The sequence below is a fragment of the Eschrichtius robustus genome, chromosome 14 (genome assembly GCF_028021215.1).
Source record: "Eschrichtius robustus isolate mEscRob2 chromosome 14, mEscRob2.pri, whole genome shotgun sequence".
In the NCBI taxonomy this organism is placed as follows: domain Eukaryota; kingdom Metazoa; phylum Chordata; class Mammalia; order Artiodactyla; family Eschrichtiidae; genus Eschrichtius; species Eschrichtius robustus.
In genome coordinates, this window is record NC_090837.1 from 87,032,651 (window position 1) to 87,056,639 (window position 23,989).

The 23,989-nt window shown below is 37.8% G+C and overlaps 1 protein-coding gene across 1 annotated transcript in view; it reads left to right on the top strand.

The window, feature by feature from the left end:
• PHLPP1 (PH domain and leucine rich repeat protein phosphatase 1) overlaps positions 1–23,989 on the top strand; it is a 214,717-nt gene that overhangs the window by 184,408 nt on the left and 6,320 nt on the right. The window contains exons 12-15 of the mRNA XM_068563442.1: positions 603–765; positions 10,504–10,634; positions 15,028–15,132; positions 22,726–22,920. Of these exons, the coding sequence (XP_068419543.1) occupies positions 603–765; positions 10,504–10,634; positions 15,028–15,132; positions 22,726–22,920 (594 nt within the window). The remainder of the gene's footprint in view (positions 1–602; positions 766–10,503; positions 10,635–15,027; positions 15,133–22,725; positions 22,921–23,989) is intronic.

Sequence of the window (23,989 nt, forward strand, 5' to 3'; positions counted from 1 at the left end):
GAGATGATCCAGATGACCTTTCAGCATCCTACTCCTCATGACCACCTTGTTATCACAAGTGATGTCCAAGGAATTTGGGGAGTGGGGTTTCAGGAGAAAGCGTATTTTCATATAAACCATACCCTTTTCTACTCTATATATTCCCTTGAGGTTTCAGTGCCAATACAAAGAAATCATAATCTCACACTAAGCTCTTTTAAAGCACGTAGATTCGATTAATGCTAACTTTTGACCCATTTGAGTAGGATTTTCACTGGAGTTCAGACTAAGCTACATAGTAAAGTGATTGTTGTCAGGATAACGTAATTCACACACAGAGTTTTCATAGGAAAAGGACGTCCATTTTTCTTCTTGTTGCCAATTCAGAGAGCTGAAGTTAAGAGTTTCTGTTTTGTAGTAAGAGAGGAGGTATCAGAATACTTTGATACTCAAAAACAGTAGTGAAAAACTTGTCTGTTAAAATGACTAGTGCAAGTGAATCTTTAAAGAATCTTCAGAGTCATAGTAAATTACCTTTTGGTTCTCATTATCTATTATTTTCTCTCTAAATTTCCTTATAATTATTTTGTGACCTGCCCGCCCTTGGATTTTCTCTTTTTTAGTAAAATGGCAAAGCTGGAGGAACTTGAAGAAATTGACATCAGTGGGAATAAACTGAAGGCCGTCCCGACAACTATCATGAATTGCAGGCGCATGCACACGGCGATTGCTCACTCCAACTGCATCGAAGTCTTTCCTGAAGTTATGCAGCTCCCAGAAATCAAGGTACGTGGGTCGATTCCATAAACTCCAAGCTTCAGGTCCACAAAGAGACTTGTTTGCTCTAATTCATCAGTTCAGGATGTTCGCACCCTTGTTGGATTTCCTCAGAATGAAGACTTCTCTGTTGGCCTTGCTCCATCCTTCCTCACCACTGGGCTACACCTCTGAGTCGGCAGAGGGAAAAAAAAAACAGTAATCAAAAAACACTGGACTGGGAGTGGGGAAAATTGTATTCTGGACTCTGTCCCTAACTAGCCACATAGCCACCTAACTCTTTCCCATCTGTCTAACAATGCTTGTCCTACTTATTTCCAGGGTGGTTATGAGACTCAGAGACTGCATCAGGTTTGATAGCAGTTTGAAATAGTTAACAGTACCTCTGCACACCCCTCCCCCCAACTCCCCTAATTAAATAGCATCCACCACCCCAGCACCCAATTAGTAATAATTCCCTATATAGATGTATCTCATTACTGTTACCATTACCAAACATTCACTTCAATTTAATGAAACCTGACAGAGCAGATAGTATTCCCATTTGGTAGGTGAGGAAACTGAGGTGCTGAAAAGGAAGTGGTTTCTATAAACTGAAGACAGCAAATTGGTGGCAGAGACATTCTGCAGTTCCTGGCTCCTGACTCAGAGCAGTTTCATCGGGCGAAACCAGTTCGCTAGAATGAAAGCCATCTAACAACTTTTTATTCTTTTTTTTTCTTTTTTGGAGCAAAGAGTAAGAAGTTCTTTCATTTTGCATTTTAGCATTTCTGATTATTAGTTTTGTGCTTAATAAAAAATAATTCTGGTTATAGACTAGGAGCATATTCTAATCTCCTAAAAAGGAACAAAAGTCATCCTATTTGAAGACACTTTGAATAGCATGAATAAGTTTTCACCACAGGAGTTTTTGTACATTTACATGGTTGAGGTGTGTACAAGCCATTTGATAAGTGTGTGCATGTGTGTGTGTGTGCTTAAGCCATGAGATATTTTACTGTGAGCGCACTGTCACCTCATACCTGACCGTGGCGTTTTAGAACACTTACTGTTAACTAGCAGAAATATTTCATTTTTACTTTATATACCTTTTACAGTAGGTAAGAGGTGGGGCTCTGAAGGAAAGAACAGTGCTTCCTTTACAGTATTGCTGTGAGGATGAAATGAAATAATACATGTAAAGCATTTGAAATAGAAGTGGCACCTGGTAAGAACTCTGTAAATGTTAACTATAATTAGTTACAAGGCCTCGATAGGGTTCAACTCTGATGTCGATTATATGGAGCAACTGTTTTGGCTGATGATCAACAAAATCCAGGACATCTGTCACTTAAGCAAATGCTTCTTTGCTTCCATCCCAGGAACAATGTTGACAGCTAAGCTTTCCAGGGGCTGCTCCACTGCCCATTACTCGATGGGGGTTGTGGTGTCTGTCACGGGGCCTCATCAAACAGGTCCCTGTGCACCGAGGTCTCGAGATTAACCTCCTGTTTGCTGGTCTTACTTTCTGCACCTGTCTTTTAATGTTATATAACTCTGAATTGTAGATTCTTTTTTTTTTTTTTTAAGTATCTGGTTTAAAATACAGATACAGATAGACGTTTAAACTTTTCAAGTTTTGACTAAATTTTGCAAAATACGAATGTTACTCTATGAAAGCAGATCTTCTCTTAGACCCTTGCTTGGATTCCTGGATTCTAAAATTGGTGCCCTCGTGTTTCCATTTAATTCCTTCCCCTGTTGTCTTCTCCTGTACCCTGCTTTACAGCTCCTTTTAAAATTTTACTTTTGGTATTACTTTTTTTTTTTTTCCTACAGTTTTTCTTCTTTTGTTCTTTGATTTTTAACCCCAGATATTGTATCTTAGCATTTTCCTTATGTTAAAAATGTCCAGTGTTTCTGACCCAGCTCTTCCATTACCAAGAGATATTTTGTTGCTGGGGTTTTATTTGGGGAGTGGTGGTGGTGAGCAGTATCAAGTCTCCTTTATGTACAAAATACAAACTTTGCAGCCCTGGACAGATAGTGTTATTAAAAAAGTAGTAGTTAATATTGTTTGACAACTCTGAACTGATATTTTAGTGTTATTTCATATGAGACTATTTTCAGTTGCTATGTAAGTATTTATGCAGATTTAAACCATCCAAGGACTTCCCTGGCGGTCCAGTGGTTGAGACTTCGTGCTTGCAATGCGGGGGACGCGGGTTCGATCCCTGGTTGGGGAACTAAGATTCCACATGCCGTGCAGTGTGGCCAAAAATAAATAAGTAAATAAACCATCCAAAAGAAAATTCCTGGTAAAAATATTTGCTGTAAACAGATGATAAAATACCTATGAGAGTCTTCACTGCAAACTGAGCCCTAAAGCTTGTTTCTAATGGAAAAGAAATCATTTTTTTCCTAAGTTGAAATACTCCAGCCGCTATTAAAATAGTATCATTGAGGTAATAATCCTAGATTGTATTCTTATTGCTTCTTGAAAATAAAGTACAATAATTGTAAAGTACTTCATAGAAGGTATGAAGATCATTGCAATTATAAACATTAACATAATTTAAAGAGGGATAAGATCCTGGTATATTTAGCGAGTTCTCTGTGAGCCGTCTTATCTGTTAAGACATTAAAGAAAAGTGCTTGTTCACTGCTTTGTTACCAAAGCTTTAAAACCAATTATCATTTAAAGGGTAAACAAGTTTTCTTACTAAAATATATATGCTAAAATGTAGTTTTTTATTTTACTTTTTTTTTTTTTTAAATGTAGTTTTTTAAACTTGTAAAATCAGGCCATTATTCATGTACCCCTAAAGCAGAGACTATATGCATCCCCTATTCTTGGATAAAATTTAAGTCTGGCCTTTTCTCATTTTGGTGCATTTGGTGAGATCTGTTAAAGTGATCATCAGGCATCAAATTCTGTACTTGGGCAGGAAGGTCATATAAATTCGTAGGAAAAAAAGTATATTTTTTAGAGTTTTTCGATGAGCTTAAGTGCACCCAAAGTCCTAGTAGTTTTGTTCCTTAGTATTGATATTATTGTCTTCACCTTTGATTAGCACCTTCAAATTAGTCTTCCAAACCCCGCCACCAGTCCTGTGTTCCTGGAGGAGGTCATGTTCTGTTCTGATTCTAAAATAGACAGACCTCCCTCTGGGTACGGATCAGCTCTCAGTCAGCTAGAGAGGAAAACTTAATCCTAGAGTCACCACATAAGCCAGACTTGGCTTGGCTGGTCCCAGGCCGAGGTCCTCACGTAGGCTGCTAGAGCTGATGAACCTAAAAAGCAAGGTGGCCGCGGGTGTGGCACTCGGTTTCTCTTCCTCAGGGGCCCTTCGCCGAACCACATCGCAGTCACATTGATAATACAGGAGTTTTGCAACAACACCAAAGCTTTTAGTTGAGTTACTTCCAATTAGGGACATAGTCCTACCTTTTTTGAAGTGTAGTTTAAGCAGATGAAATAAATGTGTGACACATACAATGAATGAAATTTGAAATTTAAACACCATGTATCAGCAACTTTTGTCAAATTTTCCATTTCCCTGTGGTGTCGTGATTCTGATTACTGGGTAAACAGCATCTTTTAAAATGTTTTAAATTCTCTTCAGAAGGTTATTTTCATGTTTGTGCTATGCAGTAATAAACCACTTGGATAATTTGAGTGACTTCATCTTTAGGACTATTATTTCACTTCATGGAGTATGAAGTATTTTTAATATGCCACACTCTTGAGAACAATGGCTACAGGAAGTTGAATTTCCCTTGGAATCAAGCCATGTTGTTGTTTCTAAAGTGAGACGAGAGCGAGAGAACCAGCTCAGTCATAGAACACAAAGAACATGGGGAAGTGGCTAGGTCAGAATGGATGAAAGAAAAGGCATTAATTCTTTGGAAAGTAGGATAATGGAAATAAAGACAGATCAGGGACCAGTTAGATGTCAGTTTGGTAGAGTAGTTGACCTACTAGACTTAAAAGGTCATCTAGGAACTGCAGTATCCAAAAACCAGGAAGCAGGAGCAATTGTCATTATGGTCCTGGAATCTGGGTAATGGTTATTTAGGAATTCTTCTAACATTTGGGGAATCTGGCATCCATTCCTGTTTGGGACAAGAGCTAAGGAAAAAGGAATGAAGCAGCGTCTACCAGGACATGGCCATTTAAGCCACTTTTCTTCCTGCCTCACTAGCAACTCACCAGCAGGAAGCTAGGACTGCATAGTGTCTGTCTTTCAAAGTTGGGATAATATATTAACTCAGACTAATTTGTTTGTTTTTTTAACTCTAGTTTTAAAAATTATTTCAGCAGCCCTTTTAAACACAAAGCCATGCCGTTTACAATGAAATACTGCATGCATCTTATGAAGTGGGTTATGTGTACATACAGATAAACAGCTGGTCCTCTGTGAGCTCATGCATTTTGAAAGTATCCCTTTAGAGATGCTCCTGGAAAAAGGAGCACTTGTGACCATGAGTCCTCAAAGCAGTTGGCTGTGAAGTGGTCACTATCCTGCTCTTCAAAGTCTTCTATCGGTAAGGAAAAAGAGAAGTGAGCTCGTTATGCCCCCAAATCTGGAATACAGCCTGGAATCATCTATAAATTTCTTTGAAGTCTCCTTTTTGATCTAAAATTACATGCTAATTTTGTGTTCTACTTTTTACCATTTCTTTTAGTTTTAATGTCAAAGTAAAGGCTCTTCCTCTCCATAATCTTTGAGTAACACTGAAGCCCCCAGAAGCATGGGCCAGGTGTCCTGTAACTTTGTGATATACCACTGAGTCTCCCCAAGGGCACACATAACCAATTTTATGAGGTAATGATGTAAAGGAATTGCTTAGTTTTTATAGGATGCATTTTCTTAAAGTCAGATTTTATAAATAATTTATTTTGGTGTTTAAGGGAATTCGCTATTTGGAGGAATGGAATACTATTTGATGGATCGAGGATTTTTTTAAAACAAAGTTTTACCCTGATTGTCATTTTTGTCAAGTAGTTGCCAATAAGGTTTCCTAAATCTAAAATCCAGTTGAGAAAAATCACAGATTCTGTATATAAATTTAAAAGGAAGAGTCTGTACAAATTAAAGTTCTTCTTTTGTAGCTTCCTGAAAGGTGGGGAGGTTTAAACAATATACATTCCTGAATAATTATAGACAAATACACTATGACATAGAAAAACCGAACTTCAACCTTGGCTTTAGGGTCTGTGTTTAAAGTAAAAGGTTTCAGACTGGCTCTCTTAGTTAATAGGCTTACTTAGATGTGTGAACATCCTACAGTGATGATGGCTTAGCCTTTTGCAACATCAAGAATATGTAGTAGTTTAAGTGTTAAAAGAGAATTTGACTTAAAGTTATATAATGAGAAATACTACACATGTGTGTACATGTATTTTACTCTAAAGCTAAAAGTTCGGGTTCCTATAGAACTCTGAGAGAGGGAGGTGGTATAGACGACTTCAGCGTGAGACACAATCTGTAGTTCACCGTTTGGCCCCTACCTGCCTCTCCAGCCTCATCTCCTGCTCTCGGGCCCGACCACCTCCAACCACACCAACCACTCTTGCTTCGTGTCCTGGTATACCGTGCGTCACTCTGTCTCCTGCCTGGTGCACGTGCTGTCAGCGCTTGCTAGATGCCCTCCTGTTCCCATCTGCCTCTTTATCTTTAATTTGGATTCTTCACAAAAATCCTCCCCTGGAAAGCCCTCTCTGTGGTCTCAGTAGCTGCCCCTTCACTGTCACAGCCACGCACACTTGTACACATCGTTGATCATAGCAGCTGGAGGTAGGTAGTGGTGTTTATTTCCCCCTTTAGCCTGGGAGTTCCTCGGGGTGGGGACTGTGTCTGCCATCTCCCGAGGTCCCTGATGTCTGGCCTATTGTCTGCCATTTAGTAGATGCTAAATAAATGTTATTTTGATTGAATACTTGGATGTATTTTCTTCTTTTGACTTCAAAATGGAAATTAGTGAACCTGTTCGGAGGGGGAACATGTTATACATCAGCAGCTTTCACCTTGTGAGGACTAGGGAGTGCAGAAGGTGAGTGGGAGCCCCGCCATTTGGAGCTGTCAGAGCTGTTGAGCAGCACGGGTGAGGTGGGGGACTAGCTGTGGTCTGAAGAAGGAAGAAGCAAGGGGGTTGCAGAACCTCAGAGCTCACTAGCTCTGTTAAGTTGCTGATTCAGGGCAGCATAGGCAATTATTTGGCAGATAATGAATAATACACTGCTGTGAAAATTGATATGTTTATTTCTTTAGTAATGTTTTGTGAGGAATCATCATAATTAAGATATTGCAACTTTTGTGGTAATTACACTTGAACTATACATCACATTGTATTCCCTTTTCTTTAAGATACACTGATTATTTTCCTATACTCATATCTAATTGTATTAGCAGTCATTTCCTCTAAATCATGAGTTCCTTCTCAACTATGAGTTATCTCACTTTTTCTGAGGGTTGGATAATTCTGTTTTGAGTATTCTTACCAGAGTTTTGTATTATAGCAGAGTGATTTTTGTTACCTATGTCCAAGAATGGGCCTGAAAGAGGGGATGATAACGTTTTAGATTCAATATTCTATTTCACAATGTATTTCCAAGAAAATTTTAGTGCACTAAATATAAATATATACATTAAACAACATAGAATATGTGGGTACTATTTTTTTCCTTAGGTCTCACTTCCACATTTTCTATTTTCTTGGTGGTCGCTGTTACAATTATTCAGTCAACAAGTGTTTGTTGAGGACTATTAAAAGAATAGGAAATAGTACTTGTAAGTAAAGCACTCACTATCTGCGTTAACACCAGTAGATTGGCACCAAGTACCAGTGTCCTGTAATTTTTAGGAATAAACCTCCTTCAGTGTGCAAAACTATATAAATGTGTTTCTTCGCTTATCTGCCCTTAAAGAAAAGAGTTTCCTTCTCATGCAGAAACAATAGCATTTAAAAACGTATCAATTGCTTTGCAGTGCTACTTATTCTAGACTGAATTTAACCTAAACATGTGTATCTCAGTTCCCATCCTAAGAAATTTAATTACTGAAGAACCTTCTTGTAAGATCGATTCATTTATTCATTCAACAAATAATTGTTTACCAAGTGCCAGGCAATCGATTGTTTATTTGTTCCTCCTTTCGGTGAAGGCATCTATCGAGCCTCTGTTCTTTGCAGTGCACTGCACTTCCGATATAGGAGGAGAAGAAGCAGTCCCTTCTCTCTAGGAGCTCATGGTCTAGTGAAAGAAATAAATAAGCAGATACTTATAACAGGGGACATCTAATTGAAACAGGCGCTGTAGTGGAATTGAGTGACATTGTAGTGGCGTTGAGTCTTAAAAGAATAAGGCAGATTACCAGGTAGAAGGCAAGGATAGCTTGAAGAGTTCCATTCACAGAGAATAGCATGTGCAAAGGCACAGACAAATGAGAACATGACACATGCAAGAGTTAACTTTGACACAGCTGAATATAGAGTGTGAGGAAGCAGGTGGTGAAAGGTGGGGTGAAGGCCTTAGTTGACATGCTGAGCACTTTGGTGGCAGATTGAAGGGTAGTAGGGAGCAACAGAAAGACTGAAGCTGGAGTGTGATGTGATAGAACAAACCACATCAGAGAATCACCCTGACAGCATTGTGGGGAATGCAGCAGAGGGAAGTGAGACTGAAAGCAAAGTTCGGACGCCATCGTAATCCTCCAGGGGAAACGTGATGTGGGTCAGAACAGGACTGCGGGAACTGACTGCCATGAATTAAAGACTTGGTGATGAAATGGGCCCGGGCGGGGGTAGTGCGTAAGCACCATCTCTTAAGATCTGCGTTACTATCGCCAACATTATCTTTATAAATGAATACCCTATGGAACTCATAATTTGATAATTTAAAGAATGAGCAATTTTACGTCTACAGAACTGTGAAAGTTTAAATCTTTGGAGGTAACATTAGAAAACATTGCTCACCAATTTCAAAAAATTCAGTAATGTTCTAAAATGTCTTTACTCTTTCCCCGTAATGCATGCTCTGACCTCTGAATTCGTTTGTGTCAACCACTTTCGTTCTGTGTTACCCACACCTGTCAGTCCTTAAGCTCATGTTTCATCACCACCAGGAGACTGTATTGACACCATGTGTTGTTTTATCTGTACTGATGTATACTGACCATACTGCCAGAATAGCCCATACTACCAGTATTATCAGTGTTTCGTTAAAGTCCAGTTGGCTATTCACGCAACCATTATTTATATTTGGAAAAACAAAAAAAGGAGATGACCATGTCCCTGTTGTTAAGGTTTAGGTTAAGTGAATTCTTGTACTTCTGTTGAAAGTATTAAGACTATAAAAGGTGTTGGGAGTGAAGACATAGAATAAGTGAAATGTAATGGAATTGTACCTACATTTATGGGTTTTAAAAGTTTTTTTATATTAATAATAAGGCTAAAAGAAACAAAAATAGAATTCTAACACTGGTTGTGTTCAGGTGTTAAATTTAACGGTAAGTTTTCTAATCTCTGTCCAACTTTTTATAATGTGGTTATAATGCTCTCATAATAAAAAAAAAAATTACAGGATATCATTGCTACTGTTTCAGAGCAAGGGTATAAAACAATTTGTGTGGAAACATTGTATTGTTTGAATTCAACTGAGGATATATTTCTCCAAAAATAGAGGTTTTCATTTTACCCAGTCTCTACCCCTCCCCAATCCATAACAGATTTAAGTTCTTTAAAAAATTTTCCAGATAAAGATGAATTTGTCCACTTTAAGACTGAAATTCTTGGATACAATTTGCCTTTCAGTCCACCTTAAGATTTTTAATATGCTCTTTAGGCATTTTAAAAAATTATAATAAGGCACCAGCTCAAGCCAGATAATTGAATGCTTTCTCCCCATTCTGCCAAATTGTTGGTTACACATTCTCTTATCAGAAAAATTGCCAACTGTTCTCTCTTGTGCATGTGATCCTTCTTCTACCCTGGCCCCCGCTCCCGTAACAGAAATGCAGCACCTCCTTTTGGGACTTAGCTCATTTAAGCCTTACATTTTGCAGGAAAGGTGGTGTTATTCCCATTCACAGATAACACATAAGTTTTGTTCTAATCGGTATGCTGAACCTTTTTGTGGCAGTTTTCCAAGTGAGATTAGGCAGGGCTGTTGGAGAGTCCAGGTATTGGATGCCTGGAGTGCAGGATCTGTATTTGACTCCTGCCTTTTTCCCGTGCATATAGTAGGCAGGCCCACCTGCTAGTCTTTCGCCACTTTCTTATTTAGCTTCTTTTGAATTATCTTCCCATTTTGAATATTCGTTCTCTGCCTTCTCCTCATTTTGCGTGTTTTTTGGTTTGTTTTAAAAACCAAAGACAAGCCCTTTAAAGTTCCATCTTGATGTTGTAACTGTAACCCTCATGGCCACAGCAAGTGCGGAGATATTGTGAACAATGTGAGTGAGACACTATCTTTAGGCTTTTTCAGTTAATGCTTAATTTTTAAATGTAGAGATCATGTAAAAGGATGAAGCTGGGAAGTATGAAGAACATGGAATTTGTGTTATTCAAAGAAAGTAAAATTTTAATTACATTTAGCAAAGTCTGTTTTAAATGTTTATGGCAGAATAGCAGACAAACGTAGTTTCTGCATTTGGCCATCATAGTACAATGAACGGTCACACTGATATTCCTGCAACGAGTAGGGGCATAGAACTACCTGAACAACTTCTCCAGGCCATCTCCTCGTGTTTCCACTTGTTCCTTCAGTGCGTGGACCTGAGCTGTAATGAGCTAAGCGAAGTCACTTTACCAGAAAACCTGCCTCCAAAACTGCAAGAACTAGACCTGACTGGAAACCCCCGACTTGCCCTCGATCACAAAACCCTGGAGCTGCTGAAGTAAGTATTTTGTGAAGCGCTGCAGCCCCATCGCTATTCACTGAAAATGACATTTATCACTTAGTCAAAACATTAAATGGAATATGAAGCATCTGTTGACTTATTAGGTCTATCTACACACATTTGAAGTGAAGTGATTTGTGAGTCTGTAGTTCACCAAAATGGACGAATGGCCAAAAAAATTTTCAAATAATTGGTTACTCGTGTCCTTTCAGAAAGTTTTTGAGAAAGTGTCCAGACAAAAAGAGATGAGAATAATGAAACCAAAGAGGAAAAGGGGATTTAAAGACACAGGAGAGAGCAGTGAACAACCAAGAAATAAATATACATCTCATTTACGAATAATATGGTGTGATGCTTAATGCAAATGTTACAAAGGGATTTTGCAAGAGATTCATAATGTGGGGTAAATGAACAATTTGGAACTAAAATTCAGGTTATTTAAACAAAACTGGGAGAGTAGGGTAGTTAGATCTTGCTAAGTTGTCTTCCTGTTTTGGGAAGAGAGTTCATTGGTACTGTCTCATGTTTTCTGTTGATGGAGAATAACAGGTTGGAGTTCACTATGTAAAACATTAAAGTTAACCTTGTTAGAAAAGATGTCTTTATAACTGTTCATCACAGAACTCTAAATATCAATAAAATTAAATTATGCTTCACATAATAAATATTATACAGCTACTAAAAACAATGATGTGGAGTTATATTACTAACTTGAAAGATCTCTGCATATGACGTTAGGTGAAAAGAAAGTTTACAAAGAAATTTGTATAGTGTAATCCCGCTTTTTGTAACATAAATTTGTGTGCATTTGGGTATGTGTGCGTGTGTGTGCACATGCACAACTAGAAAATTCCTAAAAGGATATAAAACAAAATGTTAAAATGATGCTGTTCTCTGGATAATATAATTATGGATGGTCTTTACTTTCTTCTTTAAATTTTTCTGAATTTTCAGAATTTTTTGCAGTGTATCTTAAAGTAACAGTCCTAGACATTGACACACATTAGACATTGTGTATGCCATCTGTGCTTAAACCCTGTTGTAATATCTGTTGCTGAAAGTCATCTTCCAATATCTGAGAAAAAACTGAAAAGGAGAAGAATTTTGAAAAGAAGAGTAATATTGGTGGTCCATTATTATTATCCTAGGCTTTAGTACATATCAAAATTTGAAAATCACCTAAGGTGATTCCTGGTTGGAATTGGCTTAATTAGTGCCTGTTCGTTGATATTTTAAGTACTTAATGAGAAAATTGATTTAGTTGAAGAATATTGCCTAAGTACAGTGTCCTCGGGAAGCCACAGGGACCCAGGCTCTCTCCACTGTGTATCAGTATGTAAAGCCTTGGCCCAAATCCCTCAGTGTGTGCAGACCTTAGTTTTCTCATCTCTTAGGGAGGATGGCCTACACACTGTCTAAGGGACTTCCAGAACTAAGAATACATGGATTAGCAAAACCCGTTTGAAACCCGTTTTCATCTTTATAACGGGTAACTTTTTGAGTTTTCACAAATATGACATAATTTTATGGTAAAAATAATTATATAAAAATCTGTTAATAAATGGAAGTAGCTGTTTGGAGAAAAATAAAAGTTGAATTTTCATTGCACACCAACATAAATTCCAGCTAAATTAAAGAGTTAAATATGTAAAATGAAATAATTTTTAAAAGTAAGAAGAAATCATATGGATATATTTACAAACCAGAAAAGGACTTTTTAGGCCAGAAAAGGGGGTGGAGGAAATCACAAAAGAAGTCAATATGTATAGAGTGGTTTTGATATTTATGTTATGTATATTTTTATATAAAAATACTTTTTTACATAAAAGTTTTAGATATCTATTCCAAAAGCTATCAAAGGTAAATCTAAAAGGCAAATGATAAACTGAGAAGAAACGTTGGCAGAAAATAAGAAAAATAAAAGCATTAATATTCTTAATAGAAAATGTTCTTATTGAGTCAGTATGATAAGTACTCACTCAAGCAGAAAATAAGTGAAGGACATTAACATTTAATAAACAAAGTATGGATAGTTACATGAAAAGATCATATTCAGCCTTATTAGTGTATCAAGGAAATATTAAATAAAATATTTAAATGATAACATTTTTCTCCCTCAAATTGGTGTTGATGGAGGGTTGTAAATCGATATAACTTTTTAAAAAAGCTTTTGGCCCTGTGTATCAAGCTTTTAAAAGTATTCATATACTTAGACCAAGGTTTTCTGTGGTAAAAATTTATTCTAAAAATTAATCAGAGATACGGTATTTATTTTAGGTACAGAGATAGTTATCAAGATATTTCTAATTAAATTTAGGATGAATATAAAATGACATGGAGAAATGTTCATGATGTAATTAGAAAAAAGATGCAAAACCATATATATAATAGAATGACCCCATTATTATATAGGCATAAGACAGTATCTGTTAAAATTCTCTACCAAAGGACATATGTTACTGGAGTGGCCAGAGCTACTACAGTGCAGCACATGTGTGCTCTCAGATTAAAAAAAAAAAATTGGTAACGGACAGTGAAATCATAACACTCTTAGGTAAAAACGTTACCCTCTGTTTAATATCTAGAAGGTTGTGGCTTCTTAATAACTTGGGAGAGTTTCCACATCTAATGTATTACTTGCTCTTTTAGAGGCTTGGCCTATTTGTTCTACATGAGGCAGGCTTAGGCCATATGGCAACTCTTCCGTGTGACTGAGCTCCGGCTCCCAGATTCCCTCAGACTAATTTCAAGATGTACGAGAGTCAACATCCAGGTCACTTCAGACAGCTGCTCGGTCACACTGTGTTCAGCTTGGCGGAAATGAGAGATTGCTGCTTCACTAGAAAGGATTATGGGGGAGTTTAAGGATTATTTTTTTCTTTAATAATCAGGCTAGGAAATGGAATTATTTCTTTGAAGGCTCCCTGTTCTGTAAAGAGTATAAATGTCTTTAGAAAGGAGTCTTCCGTTTTTCTCCAGAACTCAGAAAGGTAGGAGAAATGTAGGGAGAACCTTAAGGTATGCCTTAAGAAACCCATTGCATTGCTTACCATTGTACGTGGATCAAATTTGGTACCAGGTCATATGGAAAGCAAACAACAGCAGACTATCTTTTTAAATACACCTTTTATTGATGGGTTTGAAAGGAGGATATATCGCCCTGCTGTAAAATGAGGTATTTGATTTTGAGGTTTTCTGTTGACACTACCTATGATTTTTATGTTTTTCAGCTTTTTTAGGATAAAGGAAAAGGTGAATGTTTTCTGGTAATTAAGAGTAGAAATTTTTCTTTAATGAAATATTTTTAAATTAAAAAGAAATTGCCACCAAATATTTCTAGAATCAAAGTGAATATTATTAGACATTGATTTACTTCTGAGTTGAATGGTTCTTAGGAAAGGTATTCAGTATTTATTATATTTTGGAGTTAATGAATGCCAACAGATAATTTAAATTCTTGGGCGCAGGACAAAATTGTTTAGGTGTTAAGAGATATACATAATTCTGTTTCTCTTGTTTAAGTAAGGGGGGAAAAAACTAGTGGCAATTTACAAATAGGGATTTATCTCACTATGTGGTAGGCGGCCTTTTAAAAACCTGCTTCACATCTGTATGACTTCCTGTTTGTGAGCACTGAACGCTTTCTAGTAGGCTGGTTTTTAATGAACTGCATTTGAAGGTTTACTCTTTTAATATTTCTGTTTTGGGTCCTTTTGGACCAGTTATAGCATATGAGAGCTGAGGTGAGATAAGAATTTGTCTCCCAGTTTATTTATATGTAGTTAATGTGTAATTTATTGAATACCCCTCATTTACTTCATAATTTTATGATATTGGTCTCAGCATGGTTGTGCAGGTGAGGAAAGAATTGGAAGCTTCAGGGGATAGCAAGTCCCCAGTAATATCTGTGACATATTTGAAGGGGTGATGTGGGCAGATACTGGATTTGAGGATGAGTGTTGCAGAATTCTCTCATATGATCCAAACACAGTACAGTCGTGGCTTGGGTTTCATTCTTTTCAAATCTGGGCTTCATGTTGTGAGAATACACCTAACTTAATAGTTAAAGTTTCTTTTCTCATGCCAAGGTTGAGAGCTGTCCCTTTCATCCCCAGGAGAGGGTAGCCATCTAGGGGTGGTGCGTGTGTGTGTGAAAGTGCCTAATAACCAATATTTGATGCTAATAAAACTAATTTTCATGCTCTGTATATATGCCCCTTTGTTTTCATTATGATGAGTAGCTAGTTCTTGTTGCTGATAAATATTTCAGACACATTAAACACAAATGGTAAGTACAGAGTGCTTAGGTGTTTTTCATTTCTCAGGTAAAGGTAGCAATTTGCACATGTTCTGTTTTAATGATTCCTGGCCCCTCCGTTTCTCTGGTTAGTAATATCCGCTGTTTCAAGATTGATCAGCCTTCCGGAGGCGATGCATCTGGAGCCCCAGCTGTATGGAGCCATGGCTACACCGAAGCTTCAGGGGTGAAAAACAAGTAAGTGGGGTGAAACTTTGGAGTGAGAACCGTCACCCGCCCGCCTCCCTGCTTTAGTGGGGTAGAAGCCCAGTGCTAGCACACACTCTCCCCGTGTCACATTTATTTCAGCATGTTTCTGCAGAGTGAGGCCACCTCATGACTTAGGCTGGAACATTAGGCTAAGCCCTGCTTGGCATCACATACTCTCTCTTTGTGAGGATGTTGCTAGGATACGGTGTAACTGACACATTATATCTATGTGAGACTCCAGTGTTTGGAGAAGGCAGAAGTATTGAAATGCATCCCTGCTCCTTTGAAAAGCCCCCTTATCTTTCTCTGAAGCCTGTTTACCAAGCAAGACAGGGATAGTATTAAAGGAGTAGAAGTAGCCTTGATTGTCCATATTCGAGATCCCTTATGTTATTGACAGTCACTGTTTCTGTGGAGCTGTTTTTTACAGTCTAAATTACCTTGTCAGGAGTTTGATGTCCATCCCCTGTAATGTCAGCTGCTTGTCTTGCCATCAGGTCTTGTCCATCTTAATTTCTTTTTCTTCCCTATTTTCACCAACCTTCCCTGTCTCAGATGCAGATGTTGATTTCTTGAGAATTGTAATCCAGCTCTTCAGGCTTGGTTGCTTTTTAATTTTATTTATTTATTTATTTATTTATTTATGGCTGTGCTGGGTCTTCGTTTCTGTGCGTGGGCTTTCTCCAGTTGTGGCAAGTGGGGGCCACTCTTCATCGCGGTGCGCAGGCCTCTCACTGTCGCGGCCTCTCTTGCTGTGGAGCACAGGCTCCAGACGCGCAGGCTCAGTAGTTGTGGCTCACGGGCCCAGTTGCTCCGCGGCATGTGGGATCTTCCCAGACCAGGGCTCGAACCCATGTCCCCTGCATTGGCAGGCAGATTCTCAGCCACTGCGCCGCCAGGGAAGCCCTTGGTTGCTTTTTATGAAGGGGTGCTGATAATCAGTACTAGAAAAGCAAAGGATCCTATAAATTAGAATAGTCATAATTTAATTAGCTAAGGTATAAGAACATAAAATATTGAGAGCAGGGGAAGAACAGGAAGCGGAGGATGATCCCATAATAGCTAACAGCATTCAACCCTGGGTGCACATTAGAATCAGTCAGGTGAGGAACTTTAAAGACCATTTTCCAGCCTAGGCCCGTTAAATCAGAATGCTTTAAAATCTCCCCCAGGTGATTCTAATGTGCATCCAGGATTGAGAACCACTGACTAGCTTGAATACCCTTCATGGAAAATAAAAGGTGGAATTGTGGTTGCCATGCTGACTGCTTTTCCTTGGGTCAGAAAACAGAATGAACTCGCATTGTGCGTCTGACGCATTGATCCTGTCCTCTTTCCCTGAGAGTGTGCTTTGGCATATTAGAGAAGACGTAGCCCCCATTTCAACATCTCTGTTCCATTCGCCCCCCCCAAAACAGGCAGAATAACCAGTTGCGTCTGGGCTCTGACTGCTTATTTCTATGTACTTTGTACTGTATATCATTATATTTGGGGGAGAGAGGAAGAAACTATACATTCTTTGGAACACTCAAAGTTCCTTCCTAGAGATCTTTCTTTTTTTAGATTAAAAGATCTTCTGTCTTACTTATAAACACCAGTATGTGAAACTGCTAATTCCAGAACACTGATGTGAAATCCAAGATTGGTTTTTAAACCTCTCTGGATATTAAAATGTATTATCTACTCATGTATATTAATGAAGCAGTGACCAGTTAGGTATTTTTTCCTACATAATTCCCCCTTCCACAATCCCTTTTTAAAAAAATTTTTGCTATATTGAAGTGTAAGATAAACGGTAAGCATACAACTCTATGAATCGTCCTTAAGTGAACCAGCACCTAGATTGAAAAATAGAACATTACCAGCACCTCAGAAATCCCATGCCATCCCTGGCCCTCACTTAATTTTCCTTTGCTTTTTTACCCTTTGGTTTTGCCAGCAGAAGTTTCTCAAGAGTTTTCTTTTTGAATTGTGGATAAAGTAGATATATAAGCAAGAAGCTTGCTGCTTTGAAGGAAGGAGAGATATGCAGTTGTCCCTGCCCCCAAATCTCAATAGACATCTATTCTCTTCTCTCCCTCCCACTTTCCCCTATGGGTACTGGTGCTGTGTTGCCTCCCTATCAGGTCATTTCAGATCCTTTGGGAAAATCCAAGCAGGGAGCTGCAATCCTATAATTTAGGTTCTTCCTCAGACTAAAAAACAAACAGGAAGCTTCAGCGGAAAAAAAAAATCACCACTGTACTTTTAAAACACGTTATTTTTTTCATACCCCCTGCCTGATTCTTTCTAGCAAGGGGAGCCTACAGAGGAAGACAGAATTATAAGATGATTTAATATTATATAATTAAATTTTACTTTGCCACTAATTGTCATATAACTAGGGATGACTTTTTTTTTCTTTAATAAATGGAGGCAAGAATTTCAAAGTACTGAGGTAAGAGGCAGATTTCCTGGCTTTGAATCTGGGCTCTATACTTTTTTGCTATGTGACCTTGAGCAGTTACTCAGTCTCTCTTTAGCTTACTTTCCTCATCAAAAATACTACTTGTCCTTATAGGGTTATTGTAAGGATCCACTGATTACATGCGTGAAGAACTTAGAATAACATGTGCCATATAGTAAACTCTATTTAAATGTTAGTTATTATTATCATTAATGATAATGATTATTACTATTGTTATTTATCCCCAAACTCCTTAAGATCAGGAATTATATTTTTAGGTTCATACCGCTGTTACCTAGCCATGATACATATTAGGTGCTTAATAACTTTTTTCTTTTCATTAATTTGTATACAGTAAGAAGGTATAATTTATATTCAACAAAATTCACCCTGTTTAGTGTACAGCTCTGCAAGTTTTGATGAAGGAGTATCATTGTGTAATCACCATTATAATCAGATTATAGAACAGTTCCTCAAAATGCCTCCATGCCCCTCTGTTGCAAATTCTTCTCCCCACTCCCAGCCCCTGGCAACTCCTGATCTGTTTTTTGTTCCATTAGTTTTGCCTTTTCTAGAATGTCATATAAATGGAATTATACAGTATATAGCCTTCTCAGTCTAGCTTCTTTCACTTAGCATCATGCATTTTAGATTCATTTGTGATGTTGCATGTGTTAGCAATTTGTTCCTTGTTACTGCAGAGTATTATTCCATTGCGTGAATATGTTACGGTTTGTTTATCCATACACAACTTGAAGGATAAATTATTTAGATTGTTTCTATTTTTTAGCAAATACAAATACAAATCCCATAAACATATAAACCTGCATACAGGTTTCTGGGTGAACAAATGTTGTCATTTCTCTTGGGTGAATACCTATGAGAAGGATTGCTGAGTCGTTATGGTAAGTATATATTTAATTTTATAATAAACTGCCAAACTGTTTCCCAAAGTGGCTGTACCATTTTGCATTCCCAGCAGCAATGAACGAGAGTTCTCGTTGCTCCACATTCTCACCAGTACTTGTAAGATCAGGTGGTGGCAGTGGTGGTAGTGGTTTTGATCATTCTAATAGTGATATTTCATTGTGGTTTTAATGTTTATTTCCCTAGTGACTAATGATTGTTGATCATCTTTTCACATGCTTATCATCCATACCTATATCTTCTTTGGTGAGAATGTAATCTTTCACAATTAAATATGATGTTAAAAGTGTTTTTGTAGACTCCCTTTATCAAGTTAAGACAATTCTCTTCTATTCCTAGTTTGCTAAGAGTTTTTATAATGTGTATCAGATTTTGTCATAGGCTTTTTCTGCATCAATTGAGATGATCATATTTTTTCTTTCTTAGTCTGTTGATGTAGTGAATTACATTGATTTTAAAACGTCGAATCAGCCTTGCATTTTCAGGAAAAAATTCCCCATGGTCATGATGTATTACCCTTTTTTATATGCTGCTGGATTCAGTTTTCTGGTAATTTGTTGAGCATGTCTGTATTCACAGATTAGCCTGTAGTTTTCCTTTCTTGTGGTGTCTATGTCTGGTTTTGGTATCAGGGTGATGCTGGCCTCATAGAATGAGTTGAGGAGTATTTCCTCTTCTTCAGTTTTCTGGAAGAGTTTGGAATGTATATTATTTCTTCCTTAAATGTTTGGTAGCATTTACTAATAAATCCCATCTGGGCCTGGAATTTTCTTTGGTTTATAACTAAACATACAATTTCTTTAATATAGGATTATCTCTTTCTTCTTGAATGAACTTTGGTAATTTACGTCTTTCAGAGAATTTATGCATTTTCATCTAGTTTTCAAATTTACTGGCGTAAACTTGATCATAACATTCCATTTTTCTCCTTTTAATGTGTAGGATCTGTAGTGATGATGTCTCTCCCCTCTCTCATTCCTGATATATTTGTCATTTGTCATTTGTCTGTTTATCCTGATCAAATTGGTTTGAGGTTTATCAGTTTTATTAATATTCTCAAAGAACCAGCTTTTGGTTTCATTGATTTTTCTGTTGTTTTCTGTTTTCTATTTCATTGACTTCTGCTTTTATTTTTATTATTTCCTTTCTGCTTGCTTTGGGTTTGTTTTGCTCTTAATTTTCTAGCTTCTTAAGGTAGAAGTTTAGGTCATTGATTTGGGCTTAAGGTATTAATATTCTATGCATTTAGAGCTATAAATTTCCTTCTAAGCAATTTTTCCAATATGGTTAGAGGACATACTCTGAATCAGTTGAATCCTTTAAACTTACTGAGACATTTTCTGGACCAGAATATGGTTTATCTTGGTAAATACTCGGTGTGCATTTGGAAAAAATCTTGGGTAGGGTATCATTTAGATCAAGTTGGTTGATATGTTGTTCAAGTCTTAAATATCCTTACTGATTTTCTGTCTGCTTTTCCATCAGTGACTGAGAGACTGTAACTATAGTTTTATCTGTTTCTCCTTGTAGTTCTCTCAGTTTTTGCTTCATGTATTTCCAAGCTCTGTTATTAGGTGCATAAACATTTAGAATGTTATAGCATTGTGATGAACTGACCCCTTTAACATTATGAAATGACTCTTTGTTTCTTTGTGCTGAAATATATTTTGTCTGATATTAATGTAGCTATTCCAGCTTTCTTTTGATTAGTGTTTAGCATAGTTGACCCTTGAACAACGCGGGGGTCAAAAAACACAGTCAAAAATCCACATGTAACTTTACATTCAGCCCTTTGTATCCGAGGTTCCACATCCGCAGATTTAACCAACCACAGATTGTGTAGTACTGTAGTAGTATTTAGAGGAAAAAAATCAGCATATAAGTGGACCTGCACAGCTTAAACCCATATTGTTCAAGGGTCCACTGTATATCATTTTTTATCCTTTTGCTTTTAAGCTATTTGTCTCTTTATTTATTTTATTTATTTTTTTAATAAATCTAGATTTTTTTTTTTTAGTAAGTGTATTTCATTTATTTATTTGTTTATTTATTTATTTAGGCTGTGTTGTGTCTTCATTGCTGCATGGGCTTTCTCTAGTTGCAGCGAGCGGGGGCTACTCTTTGTTGCGGTGCGTGGGTTTCTCATTGCGGTGGCTTCTCTTGTTGCAGAGCTCAGGCTCTAGAGCGCAGGCTCAGTAGTTGTGGCGCACGGGCTTAGTTGCTTCACGGCATGTGGGATCTTCCCAGACCAGGGATTGAACCCGTGTCCCCTGCATTGGCAGGCAGATTCTTAACCACTGTGCCACCAGGGAAGCCCCTGTCTCTTTATATTTAAAGTGTATTTCTTACAGGCAGTATTTAGTTAAATCTTGCTTTTTTATATAATCTGACTTTCTGTCTTTTTGGGTGGTGTTTAGACCATTTTTATATTTAATGAAGTTATTGATATGGTTAGGTTTAAATCTGCCAGTTTACTAGTATTTGTTTTCTGCTTGTCTCATCTGTTCTTGATTCTCTCTTTCTCTTTTTCTTCATTCTTTCAGATTGAATATTTCTTATTCCATTTTATCTCCTTTATTCGTATTAGTTCTACTTGTGTGTGTGTGGTTTGTTTAGGGTTTATAGCGTAACCTTTACCTTATTAATTAATAAGGTTTACCTTCAAGTAATATATCATTTCACGTGTATTATAAGAACCTTACATTGTGTACTTCCATTTCCCCTCTCCTAGTCTTTGTGCTCTTGTTGTCATGTGTTTTACTTCTACTTTTGTTGTAAACCCCAGGATACATTGTTAAAATTTTTACTTTAAACAGTTATTCTAAAGTAGTGTTTCTCCACTTAAGTATTATTGACATTTTGAGCCAGATAATTCTTTGTTGTTGTGGGGCAGGGGAAGGAGGGGGGTGCCCTGTGCATTGTAGGATATTTAGCAGCACCCCTGGCCTCTACCCACTAAATGCCAATATTACCACCACTCCCAATCGTTACAAGCCAAAATGTCTCCTGGGGGCAAAATGTCCCCCGTTGAGAACCACTGTTCTAAAGTGATTTTTAAAATAAGAAAAAGAAAATGTTTATATTTACTCACCTATTTGTCATTTCCAATACACTTCATTCTTTTATGTAGATCCAGATTTCCATCTGGTAGTATCATTTTCTTCTGTTTCATGTAGTTCCTTTTACATTTCTTGTAGTGGTTGTCTTTTATTTGTGCGTCTGAAAATGTCTTTTTTGCACCTTTACTTTTGAAAGCTGTTTTCACTGGTTTAGAAATCCAGGTTGACACTTTCTTCCCATCAGTACTTTAAAGATGTTACTCCGCTGTCTCCTGCACTGTTTCTGATGAGAACTCTGCTGTCATCCGTCCTTTGTTCCTCTGTAGGATATGTTGTTCTCAACTCCCCAAACCCCGCCTTTATCCCTGGTTTTCAGCAATTTGATTTTGATGTGCCTCCGTTAAGTTTTTTTACGTGCTTTTACTTACTGTTTGTTGAGCTTCTTGTATCTGTAGGTTATAGTTTTCATCAGATTTGAAATATTTCCATCCATTGATGCTTCAAAACTTTTTTCTGTCTGTCTCTCTTCTCTTTTGAAGACTCCAATCCCCTGTGCGATGGGCTGCTTGAAGTCATCTCACCACTTACTGATGCCCTGGCTTTCAATTTTTCTCCTAGTCTTTTATTCATTTTGGACAATTTATGGGACACAGTTACATTACTTGGAAACAGTCTGATTAAGTGGAGAGACTCTGCAGGCCTCTAGAGTGCCCTGTGCAGCTCTCCTCCCACCAGTATATACTTTTCCTGTACTTTTCCTAGTGTTTTAGTTGTTACTCCATTTTTGCTCCATGTGGAAGTTCTCCTTGATAAATGTTTTGTGAATGAATGTGAACATATGCATTCATAATCTGGTGTTATTTCCCATGCCTCCTACTGTCTTTCTTTCACTACCATTTAAAAATAAAATCATCAGAAGAGAAGAGTGGGGGAAAGCCATGAAGCATAAATATGTGCTTATCATTTTTCTTCACTCACAGAAATTAGTTGATATAAATTAGTTGGGGTTAGTTTACCTATTCTTAATCTATGTGGAGTCAAGAAGAAAGAGACAAGACTGGATTAAGCAAATCTGAAAAAAACTCAGTTGGTTTGGGCATGGAGAAGGAAAGATGAGTCAACTTAGCACAAAGCATTCTTGCTTTGCAGGTTGTGTGTTGCAGCCCTGTCGGTGAATAACTTCCGTGACAACCGGGAGGCCCTGTATGGTGTATTTGATGGAGACCGGAACGTGGAGGTGCCCTACCTTCTCCAGTGTACCATGAGTGACATTTTGGCGGAAGAGCTGCAGAAAACAAAAAACGAAGAAGAATACATGGTCAATACGTTCATTGTTATGCAAAGGTAAAACTTAGAGCACCTGCCCTGTGTTTTCTTGCTCTTCTTTGAGTGTTTGCCATCTGGTTAGAAAAACAGGTGTCCAGTAATCTCAAAGCCTGTTGTTGAATATGCGTGATTCAAGATGCATTCAGGCGATTTGGTTTTGCCCAAGTATCCGGGCTGGACTGTGTTCCGTTTGAGACACACTGATGTTCAGACAACTTTGTTGGAGGCCGAGTCAGTGACAGGAATTCAGTTTCTCCCAGAACCGGTCTCATAGGCCTGTCGTGATTCCAGATTTTCACCAGATCGTTTACGACACACTCCCCTCACCCCAAATCATGTGAGCGCCAGACACTCTTTAGACCTTCTGGCGTGTGGACTGCTCTTTGAAATGGACTGTTTCCATCTCGGTTTGTTCCCCCTTATGAAACACTGTCACTGATTCAAGAAGTGCCAACCTTCGAGAACTTGAGATGGTCAAATTTTAGGCCAGGAGTTAAATCATTCTTCATATATTGTTTTTCCCCCTTTATTAAATGTTCAGTGTTACTAGTAGAATCCTAGGCCATTCCCTAGAGCTTTTGGTCACCGTGGAAGTTGTGGAATGTTGTTTCTAACTATGAGGGCTGCATGTTACGAGCATTCCCACATTCGAAGAATTGCTCGCTCTTTTGTCACTTTAAAGGCTTTGTAGGTTGTAAAGGAACTGCCTATTAATATTGTACTGCAAACACTTGCTCTTGTGGGACCAGGAAGTGGAGAGTGCTCTAAAGGTCATGGGAACAATGACTATCTTTTCTCTTTCTCTCCCTTTTCCCTGCCTTGATAATCTGCCAGAGGAAGTATCTTTGCAACAGGAGTAGAAAAAGTGTCTGCTAAGGAATGCTGGCCCAGAGAAGCCTTGAAAGTTCCCCTAAGTCATGAATACTCTTGAAGAGCTCATTAGAGGCAAGCCCAGTGGGGTTCTTTGCTGCTCGACTCACCTGTCTTTCAGATTCTCTAGTGGGCATGTGCAGTTAATAATTGATGCTGATAACAGTTAATATTTAGTGAGCCCTTAATATATACCAGTCATTGTTCTAAATACCTT